Source organism: Thalia democratica, chromosome 1 (assembly GCF_965202585.1).
Source record: "Thalia democratica chromosome 1, ktThaDemo2.hap1.1, whole genome shotgun sequence".
Taxonomy (NCBI): Eukaryota; Metazoa; Chordata; class Thaliacea; order Salpida; family Salpidae; genus Thalia; species Thalia democratica.
In genome coordinates, this window is record NC_139165.1 from 54,770,900 (window position 1) to 54,788,057 (window position 17,158).

The 17,158-nt window shown below is 25.7% G+C and overlaps 1 protein-coding gene across 1 annotated transcript; it reads right to left on the reverse strand.

Annotated features, from left to right (window-relative positions):
* Positions 1–316: 316 nt before the first annotated feature.
* LOC145829933 (C-1-tetrahydrofolate synthase, cytoplasmic-like) lies at positions 317–16,710 on the reverse strand. Its single transcript, XM_082937823.1, has 17 exons — positions 16,572–16,710; positions 15,161–15,311; positions 13,227–13,438; positions 12,872–13,045; positions 10,959–11,087; positions 10,395–10,522; positions 7,805–8,013; positions 7,146–7,261; positions 6,740–6,827; positions 5,371–5,519; positions 4,922–5,146; positions 4,478–4,598; positions 4,131–4,283; positions 3,718–3,914; positions 3,451–3,638; positions 1,465–1,666; positions 317–774 (listed from the first exon to the last, which is right to left on the reverse strand). Exons 1-17 carry the CDS (start codon positions 16,680–16,682, stop codon positions 532–534), a joined length of 2,796 nt encoding a protein of 931 aa, XP_082793949.1. The 5' UTR covers positions 16,683–16,710; the 3' UTR covers positions 317–531.
* Between the last annotated feature and the right edge of the window lie 448 nt (positions 16,711–17,158).

Genomic DNA, 17,158 nt, shown 5'->3' on the forward strand with positions numbered 1-17,158 from the left:
CAAGATTTTTTTAATCTAAGTTGAACCTTTAAACCAGCAGAAATACATGTGCATACAGCTAAACAAGAATGTAAAACGAAGAAATTAAACATTATCATCAAGTTTAAAAAGTAACAAAAGTTTAAAACATTTTGTCATTCTGTTAAATTGATTAATTAAAATTAATTATGATGTTTTTATTAATTTTATCAAAGTAAAGATGTTGTTAAGTTTACTTAATATGAGATTTACATAAATTAACTTAAAAAAATCGTTAAAAATAATTTTAATTTTTTCTTCTACTTTCTAATTTAAGTCTATTGTTAGCTTAATGGTTTGGTAAACAACAAAACTTGTTAATAGTTGCATGATTATAGTGTTATTACATGTTATTTTTAAATATGATTCTTAGTTAAGGAATTATCACAGCATATAAAGTATTTTATAACAATTTTATCTTTACAGACTTATAGCTGTATAATTAGGTTTAAACACTTAAACAAATAATAAAAACTCCATAAAATGTTAAAAGTTCTGGAAAAATCAAACATTTTAAAAAAGTCCTTTCACTTCCATTGTTTCAGGATCAAGATCAATATCATAGAAACAAGGTCTTGTTGGAAGTCCAGGCATTGTAGACATTGAGCCAACAAGCGGATAAAGGAATCCAGCACCGACACTTGCTCTGATGTCTCTTATTGGTAAGATGAAGCCTTTCGGTGCTCCTTTCCTGGCAGGTTCATGGGAAAGTGACAAGTGTGTCTTTGCCATACAAATGGGAAGATTGGCAAAACCCTATTAAGATTTAGAATGCTTTTTTTTTTTACTTTGAAACTATATTTCATTGCAATAATATTTTATGTTTAGTATTATCAATTTTTTAACCTAATTAAATGTACCAAATTATTATCAATATATTTCATGTTACAAACATACTTTTAGTGAAATTAAAAAGAAAGTTTGAGTATAACTTGTCTAGAAATAATAATAAGTAAGTTTTCAAAAAACCTTCTAAATTGACAGACTTGTTATACATTTAATGCATAATATACGTTTTACAAAGCTTAAAAGTATACTTAACTTTAATTTTTAAACACAGATTTAAATTTACAAAATTAAAAAGTGATTATTATAATAAACCAATTTGAGAAAGTGATTGATATAGCATATACATTTATCAGTATGTATCTAAATGTTAGATGCTTAGTGTATTAGTTTTAACATTTATTATATAAGAACTTTTATATGTAAAGCGCAAAATCAACCCAGTAATTGCATCTTAAATAAAACAAAAATATAATATAAGTAAAATATGTATGCAAAACCAAAGCTCTAAAAAACTAACCGTATTTTTTCAATAGCACATTAAGTATCAACCTAATTTAATTAAAAATATAAACTTTTATGATTTATCGTAAGTTGGCGCAATTTTATTTTATCACATATTTATTGATACTACTCAACTTTTATTATATGAAATTAAACCTGTTTAGTATATAGATCACATTTATTTCTAGCATCTTCTGATAGCTCAATTCCGTCAGCACCATAAATTTTTTTGGCTATTGTTTCAATTTTATCTTCAATTGACATGTCGAGATCGTACAAGTATTTGAAGTTGGACGGCAGCTCTGACGCCCTGACGACAGACTCCGCCAAATCTACCGCTCCTGAACCACCGTGTGACCTAGAAGTATTATTTTTTCAAGCATTAAAAAGAATCTATTTTTATCTTAATTAAAAACACTCAGTTTTATTTATAGTAGTACGTTTTTTTTTCACTATAATACATAAGTACTAAGCATATATTAAACACTTAGTTATAAATCGAGTTTAACATTTACTAAACAGTAGATAATTTTAAGATCAACTTTGAAAGCTATTTCTTAAAATTTAATAAAAGTACTTTAAAAATTTTGAAAAGTCGAAATAAATTTAACAGTAATTAGAAATTTTAGCTGGTCACCAACATCTACTGATTTTTATTGAAATAATTTAAAAAATACCATTTTGCTTTAACAAATTAAACTTGAACAAACCTAATAACTATGGTAAAGGTGTTAGATAAAGAATAAATTTTGAATGAATTGAACAATTTACTACATTTCAAGACTACTATAAAATGTTTAATTCTTACTTTTGTTGTATTTTACTTCAAATTACTCAATCTTTATTATTAAAATTATTTATTATAAAGAGTTGGAATGAGATTAATTTCTTTAAAAAAAAATTTAAGGAGCCTACCAGATAGCCAGGAAATGACAACTAAAAAATGAACCGCTTCAAAACTTTACCTTACTGTCGCACTTAAATAAATGTATATATATACTTTTTGTTTTTAAATTTTTTTTAACTGATGAAAATATAATTCAAAATATAATAAGAAATACTTTAAATACAACTTTAAAACAATTGATTTTTCATTATTATCATTTGCTTATTTTTGATTCAAAACTAAATTTTTCTTTATTTTCCACAACTTCTTATAGTTTTGAAAACAATAAAATTATTATTTGTTTTCAGACAACCTTATATTTTTATTATGATGTTAAATTAATATGTAACAATTTATAACTTGAGAATATTATAGTTGTAGTATTAAGAAAAATTTAAAATTAAAGAGATATGTTTTGTTTGTTTAAAAAATAAACAAACGTACGTTAATTGCTACAAGATCTGCAACTATTGGCTCGTTTAAGTATGCTTACGAAGGACAAGCTTTTACTGGCTTAATTATTAAACTAATAAAAACATATTTATTAACTTCAGTTCATGTGTACTCTTTTTGACCACAATATATATTTCAGCTTTAAAAGAAACAAATATATATGACAGAGCATTTTCGGTTTATGTTTGTTTTCATGACTTTTTGCTTAATTCTGAAACGTACCAAATATCAAAATAAAAAAATAATAACTTGTTTTTGGACAGAAAGAAACAATTTAATTTGAAATAAGCTTAAATTACTTATTTCTAATTAAAATACTAATAAAATGACTTACAACTAACAAACTGTAAACATATCAACATAAAAAACTTAAATTTTTGACAAATAAAACTATGCAGACTTAGCGAGAGTCTTTTTGATAGAATGAAGTTTAAAATTTCTACAAAGTAAATAAACAAATTTTAAATTAACATTTTTAATAACACATTATTAAACAAAGAATCATAGTTAATGTATATATTTAAATAATTTTTTATTAGTGAAGTGTAACTTCAAAACATGTAAATGATATTGATTAAGATATTTAACAATAAACTTTTAGTGAGGGAGCTTCTCTTTATTTAATAAAAAGCCATTAGTTAGGTAGCAATAGTTCAAATACTTTTCCAAATGAATCTAGTAGGCTTAACTTCCCACAAATAAAGATTAAAGTTTTTAAAATATTTCGAGCTGAAAACAGCATAAATATATTGGTCTGTACTACATCTAGAGTCATAAGCTGTACAGTTAAAATTGTAGCAAACCAGTGGGAGGAGCAAACAGCATCAACAGCACCCGCTTCACGAGCAAGTTGCAAGCAAGTTTCAACTTCTAATTCGCTGTCAGTTGCGAATCTGTTCAGTGCAAAAACAACTGGAACACCGAAAAACGATGCGTTTTCGATTTGTTTGCGAGGATTCGAAAACCCTGCTTCCAATAATCCAATGTTTTCCTTTAATATAGAGTAAAATTTAACTTTCATTTAATAAGTAAACTGTTGCATTTTTTGAAAAATACTTAAACAATTATACCTCTGAGTATTCTTTAGCAAGAGGTTTTCCAGCAGTGACATTGGGGCCTCCACCATGCATCTTTATTGCCCTAATTGTAGCTACTAGGACGACTACATTAGGTACAAGACCACTAAGTCGGCATTTAATGTTGAAAAATTTTTCCATTCCAATGTCTGCACCAAATCCTGCTTCAGTTACCACAAATCCTGTTGGTCCTATAAAAACATTTTTTATTTTTTATTTTGGAAGCATACTTACATTAATATTACAAAATTATAATTAATTTTCAAAGTTGTTTAACCGCACAAAACCTTTTTTAGTTGACGAAATAAATATTTTTCAAATATGTAAAAGACAAGTTTTCAAAGCCAAAGTTACAATATGGAGTCTAACAATTTGACTGTATATGAGAAGTATAGTGTACTACTAACCAGCGAGTTTTAATGCAATCATGTCTGCAAGTACTGATGAGTTACCATGAGCAATGTTGGCGAATGGACCAGCATGCACGAATACAGGAGTTCCTTCTAATGTCTGCATCAAATTAGGTTGGATGGCATCTTTCATTAGGACTAACAAGGCGCCTGTCACGTAACAACAGTAAAATATCTAGGAAATGTAAAAATTTGTTGTTTAATGTAAATGTATATTACATAATGATTTATTTAATACAATGTTTAAACTAAGAATAAAAGTTACTTTAAGGTAAAATATATAAATAAAATAACAAAAATATTTACTCTGGAAAAATTTAATTATAAAAAACATAAAATCTAACCAGTAACTCCAAGATCATCAGCTGTTATAGGTGAACCAGTTTTAGATGTAGCGACCACCATATTTCCAAACCTTTTTCCCATATCTGCAATACTGTTCGTAAGAGCCAAAACCGCCATTATCTATGAAAAAATAAAGTTTTTTTTTCATAAATTTGTTCAAAAAAAAATTGACAACGTTTTTTTTTTCCTACATACTATATACCCTATTTTTTTAAATATTAATATGTTTTTGTGTAGATTATGACAATATACTGAGTCGAAGTTCAAAAAAAATCTGCCCCTAATATGTACTATCTAAAAATATATTCAATAGTTTATTATCAGCATAGCTACATTTATACTTTGTAAAACTAAAACTACTGATAAGTATTTTCTTACTAAATTTATGATTTTATTTTTTATGCTCATTATAAAATAATCGTTTTTACAGAAGATTTATTGACCTCACTTGCAACGGCAATATCAAACTGAGTTTTTCTTTCTTTAAATTTTTCAGTTGCCGCCTGACCTATAGTAATTTTTCTAAGAAATCTATCGTTAGTGTCCAAAACTCTTTGCCAAGTAATTGATTCAGGATCAATATCTAGCCTAGCGAATCTTCCATACTCCTCAGGTGTTAATTTATCAGGATCTCTCTCTGATATTTCTAGTTTTACTAGTCGTCGGATCTAAAAGTATTATAATCAAAACAACTTCAAACTAAAAAAAATTACTTATTTAAAAACGTTTTTATATAATATACTAATAAAACTGTAAGTATTTATTAACAAACTTATAAAAAACTTATTTTTTCTAGATCTGTTGTTTCTTTTTTGCGATAAGTCTTACTTATATTTGCTTTAATAAACTTTATTTTGTCTGCAGACTATTTTTAGTAAAAACTGCTAAAAACCTGTATTTCAGAGAATTTTCTAACACCTTTTTTGCTAGGAACTAGTCTACCATAAAGAGCTTTGTCTGTTTGTGTGCTTTCATGAAACAATCTAGCATCTATGGCTGCAGCCAACAAGTTGTTAGCAGCAGTGATCGCGTGGATATCACCTGTTGGTATTAAAATGCTTCACAACTTTGTTTCGTATAAAAAAAATTACTAATTAAGTCTCCAATAAGAAGTCAGATGTCATACAGTTGAGGACTTTTACACATGGTCTCTAAAGGTACAGCAAATTACTTATTAGTAGTTTACTTATATGTGTCCAAATATATAGTTATAAAAATAACTACCACATTCTATCCATAGAATCACATTCACAGATTTCATACGTATTAAAATTAAACAAGTTATCAACTATTTAGAGTGAACCAAGTAGGTTGGTCCGACATGTTTCCTACCAAAACTAACGTTAGCCCATGATTGAAAGTTTATAATTTTTTCTATGAATTTTGTACTGTGAAAGTAATTTTTGAGTTTTAACTTATTTTGTAAATAATTGTTTTCGGTACAAATGTATTTAAGAGAACTTTTTATGGCTAATTTTCTAACAACTTTAAAAAATTTACTTATAATGCTGTTCTTCTACATTTTTAAAGCAATCTACTTTAAAGTATCCGGGATTAATCTTAAGAAATAACTTTTAAAAAACAAAATAAAGTATTTATAACTAAAATAAATTAAAACTGTTTTTTTGTTTATTCAAAAAAAAATATATTTTTAATTTAAAAATCGGACTGTTGTAAGTTTTTTATTATTTATTAAAGAAAGACTGAAAAAGCTTGAAAAATATTTCTCAAAAATTGTAGGAAGAGATTAATTGTTTATGCAAACAGTTTTTGTCTTTTTTGTTGTGGTCTTTCATAAAAAACTTATTGAACTTTCTAATTTTGAGCTTGTATCTCAAAGACTATTTTAAATTATAAATAACGAAGTTAATAGTTATCAATATTAATTTCAAATTTAATCAGAAACTAACGAAACTTTAACTTTTCAAATTAAGCTGTTGTAATCATTAAGTTTTAAACAACAAACACAGTTTTTACAGCCACAAGTCACAGAAAAAAAAACTTAAAAATAATATACTATCAGCACGCCATACTATAAACAAATTTTTATTTATAAAAAATTATCTCCTGCTACAAAACAAAAAAAATAATTTACAAAACTTTCGAAGTAATCAATACTTTTTGTTTACAATTTAGTACTAATTATAAATTCAAAACTTTATAATGTAAACACTACTTAATTTCAAAACTTTACATCCCCAGCATTATAATAGTTTTACTTTAATTATAATTCAGTAAAGAAATAAGTTAATACAACAGACCAGTAAGATGTAGATTAAACTCATCCATGGGAATTACTTGAGAATAACCTCCACCTGCTGCACCTCCTTTTATTCCAAACGTTGGACCCTAAAAATTATAATTTATACTAAATAATAGAATTTGTACAAATTACTTTTTTCAAACTCTTCAACGAATAAAAAAACTTATAAGCAACCTAAAATATTTATACAGAGTATTACAATTGTTTGGACACTGCATATTAAGGGAAATTGTATTAATCAAACTTTTAATTTATAAATATCTTCTGATTCTAATTCTTTTAGGTAATATGTATACAAATATTTACAGTTTTAATCAGAATTTTAGTTTTACTTAACTAAAACGTTTAAAACTATTAGATTTAAAAAAATATTAAGTGTAGTAAACAAATAAAAATAAACTAGCCTGTGAAGGTTGACGTACGCAAGCGAAAACATTCTTTTCTAAATTCGCACCGAGAGCTTGCACCAATCCAATTGCAGTTGTACTTTTGCCTTCACCCAATGGTGTTGGAGTTATACCTAAACGTGTTATACATCACATAAAATTAAAGTTGTAAATGTTTTTATAAGCTATCACCATAAATAAGTTTAGTTATTATAAGTACGCACTTTTACAACCAAAGTATTATCATTGTTATTTTTGCGTGATCTCTAATTGCAACTGTTAAAAATTAAACAATCTAAATTAACTTGGTTTCTTTTAAAACTTTTTAACATGTCTATTATCGTATTTTATCGTTTACAGGAGGTAAAAATGGAAATAAATATTAATATCTTTAGAAAACGCTACTATAGTATATACTCAAACTATTTCAACAAAAACTTTAATTACAAAAACACTTTAAAATTTCTAAAATCTACTACCATAATTAAGTAGATGTACAGAGAAATAGAGGTATACAAATTGTACTAGTATAGACATGGTATGACTTCTTCTGAGAAAGCCATTGACTTTTATGTTTCAATATTTTATGAAAACAATAATTTTAGTTTTTTAATTATTAACTACTGAAATACAGTAAATTAGTTTTTTTTTATGTTAATTAGTACTAAAAGTGAAACCTGTGACACAAACATATTTTCCATTTGAAACATCTTTTAATCTTTGAAGTACGTCAAGGCAGACTTTTGCCTTCTTTTTTCCATACAAGTTTACTTCAGATGGTAACAAACCAATTTCTTCAGCCAAAATATCAATATTTTTTGGAGTTTGTTTGCTAGCAATTGCAATGTCTGATGGTACTGGATCCTTCAAATCAAGTGACAAGTAGCTGTAAAAACATTACTAACTAAACTATGGAATTAGTTTATAAATATATATTTAATTTATAAAATTTATATATATATATATATATATATATATATATATACCACAGATGTTCTTGTGCTAAAACTTTATTTCAATTAACGGCGTTTCACTGCTCTCGAATAAATTTAAGAACAGATCTACGGATTCTATAAAATATTAACACACATTAGAAAAAAAGCATGTATAGTTATGTATAGTGTTTATGTGAGTAGTCCAAAGGGATTTTTTAAGGGAACCATCAAACTCAAGTAACTCAAATATACTTTTTTCTTAGGATTTAGCATTCCTTAGAGATCCTCCAATACAAAAGTACCGGAGAAAATTAGAAGATGTAACGTTAAAAGGCGTTAAATCCTGGAGATCCTGATAAGCTAAGCTTATCGGAATATATACCACAGAGTCGGAATAAAGTTTTGACACAAAAACATCTGTGGTATATATTCGTTTATACTTCTGTTATTTCTTTAACATTTAGAACAAATAATAAATTGTTGCTATACCATTCTACACCATCGGCGGCCCAAGACTCGATTCCAAAGTTTTGTGCTACCCTGATAAAAATGAGTAGAAAAAAAATTGAATTGTTGCTAAGTCTGCTTTATAACGGAAGTTAACTTAAAGTTTCAGATTTTCGAATAGTTTTTACTAGTCAAATAGTTTTAATTAAAGAACTGAAGTACTTTTTGCAAGGTATGTAGTTTCAAAAACTACTTTTTTTTAAATAAAATTAGTCATTAAAAATTTTAATAAAATATATAAGTTATTTAAAGGGACGGTTTTTTTTAACAAAATAAAAAGTTTTAGAATAAAATTTATAGTAGAAATTTTTTTTTTTTTTTAACTAAATTCATTAGTTTAAGTAATACTTTTATTTAATAGTTCTAAAAAGTAATTTAATCAAATGTTTTATAAGTAATTAGGTATAATTATTTAATAAAATCATAGCTATGTATGTATTTAATTCGGTATCTATAAAGACGATGGCCTTGCGATCATCCAATCTAAATCGCCGAGAACCGCAGAAAACACAACAAAAGAATTACACAAAACTTTTAACAAATGGGGTTTTAAAATGCAGGCCTGATCCAAACAGACTTTTTAGATATCGAATTATTAAACTAACCCAACAGAACATACATCCCATTTAGAAAACCAAATTCGGATACCTTTTGAGCAACCAATCAAACCACACTAATCTGCCCATTAAAAGGTAATTGTTTAATTAAAAATGTAATTTATAAAGTTAAAGTTGAAAGTAAGGGCCCAGATAAAATTTATATCGGAAGTACAGCAGGTAGTTTCAAGGATAGATATGCTAACCATAAACATACTTTTAAAAATATAAATAAAAAACAAAGCACGCGTTTATCGGATTATGTCTGGAGCTTTTTTCACAGGTACGGTAAAAGGCCAAACATGGAGTGGAGTATTGTTTCAAAGATCAAACATGCATCCAACGGAGTAAGTAGAATTTGCCTAACTTGCAATAAAGAAAGAGCAGTAATTGCAGCAGAAGATAAAGACCTACTTCTGAATAAGCGGCAAGATTTATCGAATATTTGTCCCCACAACCGACGATTCTACTTTAAATAACTCTGTCTACTTATGTACTAATTTATTTCACAACACTCACATTACAATTACATACACTTGCAAGCTTAATACTTCATGTTTTTAAGCTGTATAAATTATTGACCAATTTGTTAAATTTATTATGACGTAACATTTCTGTACAACTCAATTTAATTTTCATTTTAAAAACTTGCCTATTCTTAGAGCTTTTTGAGGTTAGTTCCTACTTTTATTAAATTTACATTTTTTGTAGACAATTTTATAATTTTATGTTTTTATCCCAAACTTTGTTTTTAAACCATAAAGTTCATTTATATTTACTACCAACATAAACACTATACATAATTATACATGCTTTTTCTGCTTTTTTTCTAATGTGTGTTAATATTTTATAGACTCCGTAGATCTGTTCTTAAATTTATTTGAGAGCAGTGAAACGCCGTTAGTTGAAATAAAGTTTTAGCACAAGAACATCTGTGGTATTTATTCCGATAAGCTTAGCTTATCAGGATCTCCAGGATTTAACGCCTTTTAACGTTACATCTTATATATATATATACATATTATAAAAAAATTACATATTATATATATATATAAATAAACTGTCCATTTATTTTTCTTAAATAGTTCCAGTTATATAAAGAAGCTTTCATGATGAAGTAATGTATAGTGCAATACTGCAATTTGGTTTACTTTATAGCAGATTTTCTTCCCAAAAGTACTAAAAAGCCTGAAATTTGGTTTCATGTTAATGTTATGCAAAAAAACTACCTTAAATCCCACGCCCTATTCAACTTTTTCTCTAGTTGCAGTTGTGCAGCTTTGACTGTGTTTGACATCAACATCGCCACTGTCATGGGTCCAACACCACCTGGCACTGGTGTTACCCACGATGCTACCTGTGCAATTAAGTTTTAGTTGGAACTTGAGTAATTTTTTTTGTATTAGTTAAACAAGTCGTAAGAGCTATAATAATTGTTTTGGTTTCTGATGGTAAAATTCACAATTTATATACGTATATATTGTTTATAAAACTTAAGTATGTAAATTTAAATTTATTTCATAATTATAGATTTTAATAAATTTTTTGTTTTATAAATTATAGTAGTCTTATTTATTGTTTCAAAAATCGATCAACATAAAGAAACTGTTTAAAATAATCTTTATGCAAGATAATAAATATCTAAAAACATTATTACAATATTATGAAATCATTTAAATTCTATTTATGTAATTTTAGAGGAATTGGTATATTACTGAATTAAAACATGTAATTACAAAGCTATAAAGTATTATTAATATAAATACTAAATAAAATTAAATATAAGTACATACAGATTTAACGCCTTCAAAATCAACATCTCCCACAAGTCTTGAACCTGACTTCCTTGAAGAGTCCTCAATTCTACTGATGCCACAGTCGATAACAACCGCTCCTGGTTTGATCCATGATGACTTCACCATCTGTTATGTTGTGTTTAAAATTATAGTGTCATGTGAATATATTTTACTGAAGTGAAAACTTAAGTTTACAACTACCCAGTTCTTTTGTAAAAATAGTATTTGGAAGTAAATTGTTACCTAATAAATTATCTGTAGTTGAAAAAGTATCATTTGCATTTTTTTTCGAAAAACTATAAAAATAAAGCTAATACTAAACATATGGTATTAAATTTAATTCTAAAACATTAATCACTATACAATTTAAAAAAAATTTTCAAATCTACATTTAAAAATAAACGTTTTCAAAACAAAGAAATAAAACTTTTTTACGTTAATTTTAACATCATAACATCATAAGTTCTTTAGCTCAGTTTAAAAACTTTGAACTCATATAATTTGTTTTAAGTAAATTAATCACTTAATACTTGTTAGAACTTATTTTCATTAAGAAGTAAACATCACTGAAATATAAAACAAATCTTATAAATGTTTTTTTTTTACATTGCAACACTACAATACAACAACTAAACAGAAATCTTTATATAACAGTTAAGTTTTGAAATCATAGGTGAACTAAGCTTTTTTTTCTATAAATTATTATTTTTTCGATGGTATAACAACTCATGCTTGATTGTATGTCCAATTAGGTAGATACAATAGATTAAACAAGTCTAATTAAACAAGTTGAATTCAAAAGTAGTAAAATTTACTGTGATCTAATATTTAAGTACTAAACTTTTAAATTTATCACCTTTTTGCAATAACTTTATCTATAAGTAAAAGCTAATGTATAAAGTTAGTTTAAAACTATATACTTAAAAATTAAAATACTAGAAAAAACTAAAAACTGCAGACTGTCTACCTACAATCTACACGAAAGCATATTTTTTAAAAATAAAGCTCATAGTTAAAACAGAGATTTAAAATTATTTACAAAATAATAATAAAGTAACTATGTCTTATTGATAATTTGAAGTTTGAATATTTTAAAACAATAACTCAATATTTTTATGTAAAAGTTTATTAAAGACGGGTTTAAAAGTTTATTAATAACAACTTGATCACCAAAATAAAATTAAAAGAGAACAATTTTTAATGTTTTTTAAACAAAAACGAAAATCCTTTCTTAAACTGAACTGATTCAAGAAAAATAGAAGCACTTAACAGGGGCGACTTGTGATGAGTCATAGAGGTGCAGAGCGACATAGACTTAAACAATTTTGTCTTTGGTATAAAAAACTGCCCTTTAATAATTGTAAAAAAAGTACAAGTATAATTTAAAATAGTAGATAGTTGACATACGTCGTCACTGGTACAGCTTTTTATAACTAGAAAAGACAAGGAACAGTTAAAACTTTAGTAAAACTTCTGTTTTTAGTTTATTCTGTGCTACAGCTGTAACAAAAGAATATTACACAAAAGAAAAATAAATGGTTAAAATAGCTGTAAAAAAAAGTAATACATAACTTATAATAATATATATTAAAAAAAAATCATCATTTTAAAAGCTTAAAAATACAAAATTTATAATAATTTAATTATTTTTCTAAACAAGTCATATTTTTGAAGTACAGACAATAAGCTACTTTGAACTAAGAACATTATTGTAACTGTTAATATTGCCAAAAATATCATCCTATTTTATTAAAAAATAGCTTTTTTAACAAAACTACATTACTGCTAGTTCACAAAGCAGTTAGCTAGAAATGGAAAGAATTATTCGATTTCATGCATAACATATTTTAATTAGCAGATAAACACTTCAAATAAGCTCTTTTTTAGGCAATTCTCTTTATCAAAATTACCTGCGGGCGGCGTACTGCCACAACAAGAACATCTGCTTGCTCACAGATTTCTTTTACATTTGTTGTTTTGGAGTGACACATAGTCACTGTGCAGTCCTTCCACTTAAGTAGCTCAGCCATAGGTGACCCTACTATCTTGCTACGACCAAGCACGACTGCTTTCTTACCTTTTAACTGTGAATCATTCAATTTTTTAAATGTCAGTAAAGGTCAAGTGTCCATAGAAAAGAATTAGTGAATGCCATAACATAACAAAAATAACTTAGTTAAATAACATGATAGTGTTAGGTGATTAGTGTGTAGACACAAAATGGAAATAACAATTTTCTACAGTAGTATAAAAATAACAACTAACATCAATACCAGTTTGCTCAATGAGCTCGAGGCATCCTTTGGGAGTGCAAGGAACGAAAGTACTTTTATCAGTGTTTCCTCTGCTTAGCTTCCCAGCATTTACATTTGTTAATCCATCAACATCTTTGCTAGGAAGAATTGTGTTAACTACTTTATCTGTATCATACTGGTTTTCACCTTCAAGTGGCATTTGGACAATAATTCCATGAATATCTATATATTTTGTAGGTAATTGACATTAAAACCTGGTATATATACTACACACTGCATAATTATTACAATTTATTTTATAGTACTTTTGACTTAATATATTTCAAATTTATTCTAACAAACAAAATTTTAACAAAGTTTATTCTAACAAATTAAAACTCATTTAATCTATCAAAGTGAAGTTTTTTTTTTTAATTTTGGTTCAGTCATTTTCGCTGTTCATAATATTGATTTAATCGATTGCTAACAAAAGATCCCAATGAATCAAGTTCTCTGGAATATAAATAAAAACAAATTATACAGTAATTTTCCTTTATTGTACCAACATATGTTTCTGTGTGTTAACGAATCAACACACTTCAACTGGGTTCTGTAAAAACATAATTACTGTAATGTAAGAATAGAAGCATAGAATAAAGTAGGTGTATACATGTTGACATTAAAATTAAAATAAAATAATTTCAACATATTTTTACAGGTTAATAATTAATGTTAAATTCGATTGTTATAAAACTATATAATATTTGTAAATATTAAGTCTAAGTTAAGTAAACTAAAATACAGAACAAAACAACAAATCATAATATAAACAAACCACTTACTATAATAAAAAGAATAACTGATTCAAATTTATTTTACCGTTGCCAATGATTAAAAAAACATCCAATTATTACCTCACAATATATATGACGATAAATACAGCTATTTAATTTGTATTGTAAAGTTAGTTAATTTAGTCTTTATGTTTAGAAAAGCCGTAAAGCGCTTTAGTATGAAAAGTAGTATGTAATCTACCTTGAATAAAAATGAAACAACAACCATAATTAGTGAATCAATACAATTTAACAACGGTAAAGACAATAAAAGTCAAAGGAAGTTGATATAACGTGTATTTTATATATTAAATGTTTGTAATAATTAAATCTAAAATTATAACAAAATCAAAGTTAGATACAAACTAGGAAGCAGATTTAGTTTAAATGTAAAAATTAAAGATGTAAAAATCTTAAATTTAAGAAAAAAAGCACAAAAAAAAACTTGTTATTAAGCTTACAAAGCACTGACCGGTAATTAAGTTACAGCGACATAAATAAAATCACAATGAATTAAATTACATATATATTGTATATAATAATTATAAAAATAATAGTTTGTTGTTTTATAAAGTAGCAGTCGGGTGTTTAAATTAAAGATCCCCTACACATTTCTAAATATTTAATAATTAAACTGTGTTATATATGAAATTTAGAATGTAAAACATAAAACAACAAGGTGGTCATATGCTAATTATAAACCTGCAGTAAAAAACCTCTAACACACAGAAACATATGTTGGTACAATAAAGGAAGATTACTGTATAATTTGTTTTTATTTGTTTAGTCATTTTAGCTATATTTACACACAATTTGGATTTTTTCAAATATAAAAAGTTTTCTAAGGATTTATTGCTTTTAAAATCTTAATAAAAAAATAGGTTAAAGAGGATGCAAAATAAGATGTAGAGATAATTTTTTATACTGATGTATTCTTTTTTAATGCCATAAATAAGCTAAAAAACTTACTGTTCAAAAAAAAAACGAAACTAAAAAACATAATACTTGTTTTGATAATTTTTTGAAATACTTCTTAAAACAATATCTAAACCAATGGCAATACATAATGTTACTTGCTTCTTTAATCCAACATTTCATAAGCAAAACTTTAAAGACATTAGTAAAATCATACTTGGGTCTTGATTGAGAGCATCAACCTTCTGGATTAGTGAACTTTGTGAAATAGATGAAGGAAGTTGAACATGTTGAGCTGATATTCCAATTTCACTTGCTGCTTTCATTTTCATTCTTATGTAAACATTGCTGTCTTCTCTGTCACCAACCTAAGAAAAGTTTTAATTCTTATGTTTTTAAATTTTCAAGCTATCTATATTTTGCTTATAAAAATACTCTTTAGAGAACGTCAAAATCAATGATGTAAAAATTCTAAAAGTTATAAAAATTTAATTACATACAGTAGTTTGCTGCTTGAGTTTGCACTTATAAAACAGCCAAAAAATATAAACCAAATAAAAGCCTAGTCACTAACACATTAAACTAAATTATCTGCAGTTCATTATGATTTAACTTTAAGTGAATTTAATTTCAGTTTGTTATTTTAGGCAATAACAAAATTTTTTGTAATTACCTAGCATGGTGTTGCATCAATAACAAACTGAAATTATATTTTATTATTGGTCTTTTAAAACCATAATTTTAGGCTAAAAATGACATTGTATAAATACATAAATAATAAAAAAAGCTTATTTATAATAAACTAATACAATTTAAATATTTAATCGCTTAAATTTTACAGTATTGTACTCAGTATAAAATATTGTATCAATATAATTGATTTATATTGTAAAATTAAAGTGATTAAATATTCAAAACTATTAGTTTATAATAAATGATTTTAGTTTTATTAATGTATTTATAAAGCTTGTTTAAAACAAAGTATATTTTAGACTAAACATATTAGGCTTTAAACATATGTTTTTAGCCTAAAGTTATGGTTATAATAGACCAAGAATAAAATATAATTTTAGTTTAATATTGGTGCGTCATCATGCTAGGTAATTACAAAATTATTATATTATTCTTGTATATTCTTTTATTGCTATTTTGATAGTGGGTACTCAATGTGGATTTTTTATATCCAATCATAAATTATTTTATGTATAGAAAAATATTATACAATAAATTTCAAGTCTTTTTTATTTTATTTTCATTAAAAGATATGATTTGATTTAATTTTTTGGATGGAACTTTTAAAAACTTATTTCTAAGCTTTTTTTTATAATTTTAAAGTTTTAATGAAAAAACTCCATTTCAAAGACAATACTTGAGTTACATAAGTTGAAAACTTAAAATCTAATAATAAAAATCTGGTTAACTAAACTATTTCTAAGCTAAAAAACATAATGACAAAGATTTTAAACAATTTAAAACAACAATCCTAAAATGAATCTCAATCTTTACCTTATGCAACAATAAATATTTTCTGATAACTGAATGATTAACAAATATAGATTACTCCTAAAATTTTAATATTAAAATAAAATTAACTAGATTTTTGAAGAATGTATAATAAATAATATTACTTGAACAATTGCAAGTCCAGGTGTAAAATTTTGCATAGCTTGAACAGTTGATGCTAGATTTTTACACATCTCTGAAGCTATTTTTTTACCTTTTAACACATTTGCAACCATAGTGTTAATATATTACTTTTGACTAAACCTAAATGAGTTTTAAAAAATTATAAAAGGTTCTGTCAATGTAAGAAAAGGCTGTCTACAGATTAGTATATTAAGTTAAATCAAATTTTTATGTTGAGCTTCTATAGTCTAAATTAAGTTAGTAATCAAAGCTTAAAACTGTTTTATAACTTAAGAAAATCTATAAAGAAATTAATCAAAACAAATCAGATTTAAGAAACTAAATAATACTTATTAAAATGTGATACATTTTGATCCAGTCTTATGTTAAATAACATTATTCAGTATATAAACTAGTTTATAGTTATGCAAAAAACAGTTGGTATAAAACAAAGGTTTTTACACAAAAATTTGAAGCTTTAGCCTGACATGCCTCAATTAAACTGTCATTTTCCTTAACCTTAGTTGATACGCTTTTTACAGTGAATGGTACAGGTTGAAAACTTGAACTTTTTTTTTAATTTACATCA

Coding starts and splice junctions, on each gene's coding strand:
- LOC145829933 (XM_082937823.1), bottom strand. CDS start 16,682: ATGGTTGCAAATGTGTTAAAAGGTAAAAAAATAGCTTCAGAGATGTGT. Junction 6,828..7,145: donor GCGTACGTCAACCTTCACAG/GCTAGTTTATTT, acceptor TATAATTTTTAG/GGTCCAACGTTTGGAATAAA. Junction 1,667..3,450: donor GCTGTTTGCTCCTCCCACTG/GTTTGCTACAAT, acceptor TAATACTTCTAG/GTCACACGGTGGTTCAGGAG.